This window comes from Mustela nigripes, chromosome 4 (assembly GCF_022355385.1).
Source record: "Mustela nigripes isolate SB6536 chromosome 4, MUSNIG.SB6536, whole genome shotgun sequence".
Taxonomy (NCBI): Eukaryota; Metazoa; Chordata; class Mammalia; order Carnivora; family Mustelidae; genus Mustela; species Mustela nigripes.
The window spans coordinates 101,657,884-101,668,093 of NC_081560.1; the positions used below are offsets into that span (position 1 = coordinate 101,657,884).

The 10,210-nt window shown below is 42.9% G+C and overlaps 1 protein-coding gene across 1 annotated transcript in view; it reads right to left on the reverse strand.

Annotated features, from left to right (window-relative positions):
* Positions 1–7,602, reverse strand: part of STK17A (serine/threonine kinase 17a) — a 42,958-nt gene extending 35,356 nt beyond the window's left edge. Inside the window, exon 1 of the mRNA XM_059397211.1 lies at positions 7,232–7,602. Coding sequence (XP_059253194.1) covers positions 7,232–7,437 — 206 coding nt within the window. The 5' untranslated portion in view covers positions 7,438–7,602. The remainder of the gene's footprint in view (positions 1–7,231) is intronic.
* Between the last annotated feature and the right edge of the window lie 2,608 nt (positions 7,603–10,210).

The following is a 10,210-nucleotide window of genomic DNA, read 5'->3' on the forward strand; positions in this document are numbered from 1 at the left end:
TTTTTCAACTATGTAAAAGTCATTCTATATAGCTCAGGAGCCTTACAAAAATAGGCGGCTGGCAACTGTCAACCAAGCCCTGCATTATCCCACACTGAAGAAACTCGTCCATCATTCTGATACTAAAACTGACAGCAAGAACAGCAGATCATGAGGGTTTTGAGGAAACCTGTACGGCCTTCACCTCTAGATGACTGGTGCAATGGGAGGGGAACCCTTGAAACTACTCAAGGAAGAGTACAAAGGAGATAAAAAGACTTCTGAGACTGTTCTTTCTGTAGAGCAACACAGTACCCAGAAATGGGAGATTCAGCATTCAAGGTGCTGAGTCCTAGTGAACACATTAAGAATTATATCATCACAGTGTTTAAATGTTACACCCCTCAAGGATTAAAATATGCACGTTTTACCACAGCTTCATGGTAAAAACCATGATTGTATCTAAATCCTGAATTTCAGGTTACTTGGGCAGAAAGATAGTGTTCTCCGGAAACTAGTGGCCACAGTTAATCTACAGACTTGAAGCTGATGAGGTTCAAAGGGCATAAGATGTTTGTTTCACATCTGCTTTCTTTATTGATTTAGCCAAAATTCTTCCTGGACTACACAGTTCTCACGATTTACTGAGTTCGCCATGCATTTCACAAAAATCTGTGGTTCACTATTACACACCAAACTGACAACTCAGGTTTGTATTAAATAGTTTTTGGTGGGGGGAATATAAAAAAATCAATATATTTCAGAACCACTGAATGATAATACATTGCAGAGAGGCGGGAAAGTAAAGATACATCAACAAATAATTAGAAGAAGGACATTGAGTTAGATCCACCAGTCTAAGCCTCCTTGGTTTTGTCATCTTGGCATTGCTGAGGCCTAACTTAGGAAGGTGTGGTGCACATCTTTAAGAAGTGCTAAGGAGTTTGGACTCTCTCAAGGTAAAAATGGGTACTTGTTAGAATTTTTAAAATAAATTTTTTAAAGATAATTCTGATAGTGTTATTAACAGTTTATTACAAAATGTTAACTAGAGACTAGGGAAACCAATAAAATAATTTAAGGCAGTAGGTCTCCAGTAAAACAGCAGCGTAGAGGCTAGGAAAAGACGAAGCATTTAAAAGAGGGTCAAAGTTCATAAGCATTCCTTGGCAGATGGAACTGCAGGCAGAGCTGAGGGGAAAAGGGAAAAGTGGAAGCATTTTTTTGTTCCACAAAAATCTGGAAGATTTTTACCTGAGCACTGGATAAACGTGGTACCATCAATTGACTGATTTTAAGAATGGTAACAGGTTTGGATGGGTTTGCACATGTTATTTAAATTGGTCTGACATAGTACCATTTGTTGCACCATGCCTGTTTCCCAAGCTAGGCTAGGACGTCCCTAGTTAGACCTCACTTATCATTCATCTTTGTATCTCCATAGTGCCCTGAAGATGGCAGGTGCTCAAATAGGGTATCAGATAAGCACCCTGAATATACACAGCTATTCCTGTTTTTATTAAATAAAAGTTCTCTGGCAACTTAATCTTATGAAGTTTAATATTTTAACCACATCAGACTGCTTGTTATTCCCTCTTTCACTGAATTTTTCTGCCACTGTGCTTATTTATTTTATTGCCAATGGTCGGAGGAGTATCTTCCATCACTACAACTGGAATTCCATCCATTCATTAAGGCTGAGCTCAAAAGTTATTTTCCCCATAAAATTTTCCCAGGTGACAGGTCTTCTTGTTGATAAAGGGAATAGTGACTGATTTGTTACATTTGAGAATAATTGCCAGATGCTAGCAAAGTGCCTTATGTGCTTAATACAGAACATTTACTTAATAGCACTGGAGTGCTATTAAATGTAAGAAGTTCCACTCCAGAAAGATCTAGGACAGATTCTACCTGTCTCCTTACCTCTGAAAGGAAACCAGCAGAACCCAAAATATCTATGGATCCTAAGTGTAAAAGTCAGTGAGTCCTTCAGATCAGCTATCAGCATGAGTGACAAGAACAGCCAGGGCTTTAAAAGACAAACTATTTTCCATTCTGGCTTGTAACTACATAATCTTGGGCAATTTACTCAACTATTTCTGAGCCTGAATTCCTCATCTGTAAGATTAGGTTGATAGCACTTAACCTTGCAAGATAGTAAAGACTACACAAAATTACATCTCTACAGTGTATAGCATTCAACAAATGATCAGTAATCAGTAACTATTTTTAGTGTTTGGGGCACAAACTTCAGATCTATAATGATAGTAATTTGTAAAGAAGAATCCTAGAACAGAGAAATTTTGAAGGTGGCTAACTTGAACTCTCTACTTGATGTAAAATTTTCCTCATTAAGTATAGTTCCTTCTTCTTTACCTGAATAGGTGAATTAATGACAATAGCTACTTAGCTTTCTAATGCACTTGGTTCAATAATCTGATTTTATAAAATTTTGTTACACATAGCTTTATGAAGAGGCTGAAATTCTTCAATCCTTAAGTTAATGTATTTTTTTTACACTTGATCTTAGCCAAAAAGTCTAAGAAGTGACTATATTTTATTTTTAAAAGATTTTATTTATTTTGAGAGCCGGTGAGGGAGGAGGGGCTGAGGGAGAGGGTAATGAAGATTCCCTGCTAAGTGGAGAGCCTGATGTAGTCTCCATCCCAGAACCCTGGGATCATGACCTGGACTGAAGGCAGACACTTAACCAACTGAGCGACCCAGGCACACCAAGTTTATGGACATTTTAAGTTAAGATTTTAACATTTTAAGTCCCAACTTTTCAAAAATTAGAACAGCTGACTCAATGAAGTATCTGCCTTAGAACTTGCTAAGTAACCCTGCTGCTGAACCACAAACATAGCCAATTTTTTTAATCCTTCCAAAAATACCAAATTACACACAACTATTGGTAAATACTCTTCAAACTAATCACTAGTGGCCAAGGAATCTTAAATAATATCCATCCTAAAACAAGGCAACTTCTACATGAACAATATTACTTACCAAGGGTCTTAATTTCTTTTTTCAAAGATTTATTTATTTGCGAGACAGAGAGAGAGAGAGATGGGGGTGGGGGGGCAGGGAAGGTGGGCAGAGGAAGAGAGAATCCTCAAGCAGACTCTCCAGTGAGCGTGCGGCCCTATGTAGGGGTGGATCTCAGGACCCTGAGATCATGACCTGGGCAGAAATCAAGAATCAACAGCTCAACTGACTGAGCCAGTCACATGCCCCAGAAAGGTTTTAATTTCTAAAGAAATTATGAATTATAATTTATGACACATACTCAAGTAGTTATAAGGTACAAAAGCCTGAAGCCATTATCTACAGCCATGAATCCAGGTAAAGAACACACAGTTCCTGAATTATACCCGCCCTCCTTCAGCTTGAATATTCTCTTATTTTCTGATAATAATCCTTTCTTATTCTAGTTACTCTCAACTGCTCTGAAGAGAAAGATACACAACATCCCTATCTACCACAAAGACCAACTGAAGAGGAAACTATATGACACAGAAGCTTAAATAGAGTTCGTCCCAACATGGAACTCATGTCCTCTCATAAAAACTATGAGAAACTGCTTCAGCTACAAGACAGGCTGCAGATTATTCTTTGAGAAATATCTGACTTATATAACAGAAGGGATTTCAAAGAGTGCCAGCTCAGCAGTCTTTCATAAGACTCCATCAATCTCTGCCTGGGTTTTCTCATTGAAAATGGGACTTTCCGGGGGTGCCTGGGTGGCTCAGTCAGTTAAGCATCTGCCTGCCTTAGGCTCAGGTCAGGATTCCAGGTTCCTGGGATAGAGCCTCATATCCAGCTCCCTGATCAGCAGCGAGCCTGCTTCTCCCTCTCCCTCTGCAGTTACCCCTGCTTGAGCTCTCTCTCTTTCTCTCAATACGTGCATGTGAGAATTAAGTAAGATAATACAACTGAAAGCACCTGTATAACCATAATAAAGTATTTATGAAATACTCATTCAGCAGAGAATTCATATTTTTTCTCATAGGGAAGTTCAACTATCAGTATGTAATAATTTAGTAAAAGATATTCTTTTGGCTTTAAAATCCTTTTTTTCTTAAGATAAAATTTATCAATGCATAAAAAGTGTTAAAGTTGAGGACTAAATAATGAAAACACATGTAAGGCAAATCATTCAATGTGAAATTTGTACTATTTTAAATTTCTAGAAACTTATTTTTGTTCCTATACTTTCAAGCTCAAGGGGAATCAATATTATGAAAAAATTCTCAGAACTCAAGGTCATGTCTCCTGTACCTATAATCATTTATGTGGTTTACACTGGCACATATCCTGACTGAAAGAAAGGTAACAAGCTTTACAAATAAGAAGTCAAGCTTCAAGAAACAAAATTTTATATCCTATATTTACCCACATTTAGGTTGCTATGGACTCTGTTGGAAACATCAAAGAATATGACCTTACATTTCTTAAAAATAATCAAAATCACATCCTCTCATTACTATAGAACCAAAATTGACCACTTCAAAAATTCTCTTCAACCATTTCACTGAAAGCTTTAATTTTGTGTAAGATAAAAAATGGTAACTTCTTAAAGAACTCAGTTTCTTTGAACATTTATCTCTTCTCATCTCTTCAATATTTTTTACTAAATGAAAGGCCATAGAATGTAGCAAATAGATCTTCGCTTTTTCCTACTACATCATTAAAATATAACAGATAATTTTGTGAATTCTGTATCAGAATGAGATCAATTAGTTATACCAAAAATGCAACCACAGTTCATAGCTGGAAAAAAAGACGCCTTTCTTATTACAGAAAAGATTATGAATAATTATGTCAGAACCATAATACACATGCAAAATTTATAAATCTTAAACAGAGACTGCTAATAACAGAAAACAGAACTTTTGCTTCCTGAGAGTTCTAAACAGTTCCTGTCTGTTTTGCAATGAGATTTCACTACTTTCACCACAGACAGAAGCATAAAATTGTGCATTTTGCTTTCTGGTTATATGTAAAAGAACACTTATTGTTACACAATGAATTATATTTATTGGGTGTTCCCCTTAAGAAAGGCACAGCCTTAATGCTATAGATGTGTTCTATTTAATTCTCTCTACAACTGTGAGGCAATAAATGGTTAAGTTGTTCGAGTTCATATAAGTGGTAAGTAAAGAGCTAAGATTCAACCACAGCCTGACTCCAAAGACCATGGTCTTTATCACTGCATTAAACCTCTCCGTGACAAAAAGAAAAAAGAAAAAAAATTAAAGGAATCAAAAAGAAACAAATACATTAATTTGGTTTTTCTGTTTTAGGTTCTTATATTAAGTAGCTATCTAATTGCCCTGCTTCAGGAGTTGTAACTTTTGTAAACAAACTTATGTGAGCATACAAATATATGTAATATATTTGCAAAAGATAAATACCTGTAGGCAAGTGAATTTTACAATACAGACAAAAATAAGAACTGAAAAGAACATTCCTGGAGGACTTAGTATCAACACCTGGTAGGGTGCAAATCAATTTTTTCAGATTAAGTCATTTATTACAAACTCTACAAGACAGTGCTTGCCACCTAAAGATATTTCAGCTTTGTAATGCCAGTTTTCCTTCTGTGGAAGGAAGCCAGACAACCAAATAATAGAAAGTCTTAGTTTTCCCTTCTCAGGAGACAGGGCTACTTCACAATGTCTAGAATTTGGATGAGTTAGAATACCTAGCTGAGTCAGTACAGATCCAGTTAATTAGTTCGCACCATGGGGAGCCTGGGTGGCTCTGCCTTCGGCTTAGGTCATGGTCTCAGGGTCCTGGGATCCAGCCCCCCACATCAGGCTCTCTGCTCAGCGGGGAGCCTGCTTCCCCCCCCACACACACCCCCCCGCTGCTTCTCTGCCTACTTGTGATCTCTGTCAAATAAATAAATAAAATCTTAAAAAAAAAAATAGTGCGCACCATAGCGAAGTGTATCTTGCTCTGAAAGGTATTCTTCCTTTTGTGAACATTTGAAATAAGGATGACATGTTTAAGGTAGATTCCCCTCCAAAAAAATAAACCAAAAAACCCCCAACCCCTATTTATAAAAGCCAGCTTAATATATGCAAAATTGAGCTTTTAAAATACTGCTTGTGAGCAATGTTACAAGACCTTCCTTTCCCAAGACCCCAGATGAAGGCAGTCACCACCGTCAGGCCCTTGCCCCATCCTACCGTGGCGCTGTCTGGCAAGCGGGACAGACGTCTGCAGCAACGGCGGACGTTTACTGAGTCTCTGTGCCAGGACCTGCAGCATGTGCTTTACAGGCCTGTCACCCGCACAGCACCCCCGCGAGGGAGGCGGGCACGGTCAAGATACTGATTTTATGGGTGAGAAAGCAGGAGTCGAAGTGACCCAGTCGAAGGCACACGGAGCGGGCCGGCCAGGCTGAACGCGCTCAGGTCTGACTCCAACACCGACGCCTCGGACTTCTCCAAACTGTTCGTAAGGAAAAGGGGAGTCGGTCCCCCGACCCCTGGCCCTCACCCCTCATCAACACGCACAGTGTAAGGTCTCCAAGCAAGCCTTCGCCTTTCACAGTTTTCACGAAGAGCCGAAAGAAGAGCGGCGGCGGGAGGAGAGGACAAGGGCCGGCTGGAGCAGAGGGGAAAGCGCGAAGCGAGGGCCAAGAGCCTGGGAGTAAAACCGATGGGACCTGGGCCACAGAGACCCAAATACTTCACAACTAAAGTCGCACGAAACCAAGAAACCGAAAACGAAGTCGGCGCGAGGCTGAGACGGCCGGCCGGCGCGGGGGCAGCGGAAGCCGTCCCGCCCCGCTTCGCCTTCGCACGGCCACGGAGGGGACCGAGCACACACGCGCGAGCTGAAGCGCGAAGCCAGCGCCGACGCCGCAGCTGCGGCTCCCGGGGAAGTGCACGCAGCTCCCACGCCCCCCTCGCCGCCTCGCATGGAAAACGCCTCAGACGCCGGAAGGGCCTGCGCAGAGACGGGGCTGACGGCCCCGATCCCCGCCGTCGGGGGACTCGGTCACACCCGCTCCCGGGTGAGAGCCGCGCGCCGGGGAGCGCCTCGCCGGCTGCGGGGACAAGCCGTGGCGCGCGGAGGGCTGGCTGCTGCGACTCGACCGCCCCGCCCGCTGCCCGCCGCCCGCACCCAAGTTTGTGCCAAGTCACGGCGCGCGCTATCGGCCCCGGGCCCGCCACCCCCACGGCGCCCGCCCGCCGGCTTCTGGCACTGATCGGCCGCCGGGCCCCGCCCGCCTCACCTGCCCAGCTCCCGGCCTGGGCTCAGGCTGTAGCCGTCCTGGAAGGGCTCGGTGCGCACGGCGGTGCGGATCTCCGTCAGCAGCCCGCGGGCCTGAGGTGGGAGCGGCGGCCGGCGCGGCGCACCCAGACTCCCGCCCGCCCGGCCCGACCCGGAGGCGGCGGCCGAGGGGGAGCCGCGGCTGCCGGGCTTCTCCAGGGGGATCATGGTGGACCGGCACGCTTCCTTTCCGGCCGCCCCGCTCGCTCCCGGCTGCCTGCGGGTAACGGTCCCACCTGCTGCCACCTCACGCGGACCCAAGAGCCTCCTGGAAGCCGCTCTCCACCCCCCCCCCCCCCCCCCAGGTCAGCGCGCTTTAACTGCGGCCGGCGGACTCCCGGCGTCCTGCCCACGTCCCGCCCCGCCCCTCGCCCTGCCCCTCTCCCCGCCCCTCGCCCTGCCCCTCTCCCCGCCCCTCGCCTGCCGACTCGGAGTCGGGAGTGCAGGGTATCTCACGCGCTCCCTCTGCAGCCGAGAGGGAGAGAGTGCAGCCTGTGGGGCCGCTCTGGCCTGGAGGAGAAGAGCAGCACTACCCTTCCGAAGCCAGGGCGTCCGGCCCCAGCCAGTTACACACCTGTTGAACATCTGAGTGCTCCAAAACTTGGTCCCTCCGTCAGTGAAAGGCATAAGTATTGCCAGCTGGCGCTTTACCTTGGGCGTGGGGCGTGGGGGGGGGGGGGTTGTTATGAGACTGAGCCGGGCTGCTGTACAGCACAGGGAGTTGACCAGGGCACCTCGTTCCTTCACACACTGGGAGGAAATCTGGAAGCAGAAGTTGAGTAAATATTATTAACCCCTTACTCTAGCCCTATGCAATACGCAGTATTATACGTCTGATGTCTTCTCTGTATTTAACATGGTGCTCTCGTCTGGTATTTTTTTTCTAAATATTCGGGTTTTTTTGTTTGTTTGTTTTTTTGTTTTGTTTTGTTTTGTTTTTTAAATGGACTTTAGGGAAGTCTGGGTGGCTCAGTGGGTTAAAACCTCTGCCTTGGGCTCAGGTCATGATCTCAGGGTCCTGGAATCGAGCTTGGCGGGGAGCCTGCTTCCTCCTCTCTCTCTGCCTGTCTCTCTGCCTACTTGTGATCTCTGTCTGTCAAATAAGTATATAAGAAAAAAATAATTTAAAAAATAAGAAAAATTAAAATGGACTTTATTTTTTATTTTAGAGAAATTTTATGTTCACAGCAAAACTACCTGAAAGGTACAGAGATTTCCCACATACCTTCTCCCTCCTCATCTGGTCTGTTTTTAATTGAATTAAAATAGACACACAATATTGTATTAGTTTCAGGTGTACAGGATAGTTAAGTATGTTTTTATACATTATGAAATGATCAGCATCATAGGTCTAGTTGCCATCTATCACTATACAAAGTTATTACAATATTATTCACTATATTCCCTATGTTGTACATTACATCCTCATGACTTACTTATTTTTATCTAGAACTTAGTGCCTCTTAATCCCCTACACCTATTTTGGCCCTCTTCTATCTGCCTCCTCTCTGGAAACCACCTGTTAGTTCTCTGTATCTATATATCTATAAGGCTGTTTATGTTTTGTTTTGTCTTGTTTTTAGATTTCATATATAAGTGACATTAAATGGTATTTGCCTTTCTCTGACCTATTTCACTTAACATAATACCCTCTAGGTCCATCCATGTTCTTGAAAATGGCTAGATTTCATTCTTTTTAAGGGATGAGTAATATTCCATATATATATATATTCTCTTAATCTTCTGCATGAATTTACATTCCAACCAATAGTGCACGCCCTCACCAACACTTGTTATTTCTTGTCTTTTTGGTAATAGCTATCCTAACAGCTGTGGGTGGCTATCTCCTGATCATTTGGACTCCCATCTCACTGATGACTAGTGATGCTGAACATCTTTCATATGTATGTTGACCATCAGTGTGTCTTCTTTGAAAAAATGTCTATTCAGGATTTTTTAATATGGGGTTGTATACTTTTTGTTATTGAGTTGTATGAGTTCTTTATATATTTTGGATATCAACCCTTTATCAGGTATATGATTTGCAAGTATCTTCTCCCATTTGGTAGGTTATATTTTGTTTTATTGGTGGTTTCCTTCACTGTGCCAAAACTTTAGTCTGAGGCAGGCCCATTTGTTTATTTTGGAGTTTTTGTGCCCTTGCCTGAAGAGACATCAAAAAAATATTGAGTGATAAAGAGCTTACTGCCTGGTTTTTCTTCTAGGATTTTTATGGTTTCAGGTCTACATTTAAGTTTTTAATCCTCTTTGAGCTTATTTTTGAATATGGTATAAGAATGTGGTCCACTTTTATTCTTTTGTATGTAGCTGCCCAGTTTTCCCAGACTGCTTTTTATTTTATTTTATTTTTTTAGATTTTATTTATGGGACACACAGAGAGAGAAAACAAGCAGGCAGAGCAGCAGGCAGAGGGAGAGGGAAAAGCAGGCTCCTCTGAGCAGAGAGTCTGAAGTGGGGCTCAATTCCAGGACCCTGAGATCATGACCTGAGCCAAAGGCAGTTGCTTAACCAGCAGAGCCTCCCAGGTGCCCCTCCCAAACTGCTTTTAAAAGATACTGTCTTTTCCACAGTGTATGTTCTTGCCTCCTTTGTTACAGATTGGCCATGTAAGCATGGGTTTATTTCTAGACTCCCTGTTCTGTTCTACTGATCTGTGTGTCTGTTTTTGTGCAAGCAAAGACTGTATTGATTACTATAGCATGATACCTGCAACTTTGTTCTTTCTCAAGATTTCTTTGCTGTTCCGGGTCTCTGGCAGTTCCATAAAAATGTTAGGATTATTTGTTTTGTTCCCATTCTGTGAAAAATACTATTGGTATTTTGGTAGGGATTGCATTAAATCTGTAGATTGCTTTGAGCAGTGTGGGCATTGAAATAATACTAATTCTTCCATCTTGTGAGTATGGAATGTCTTTTCATT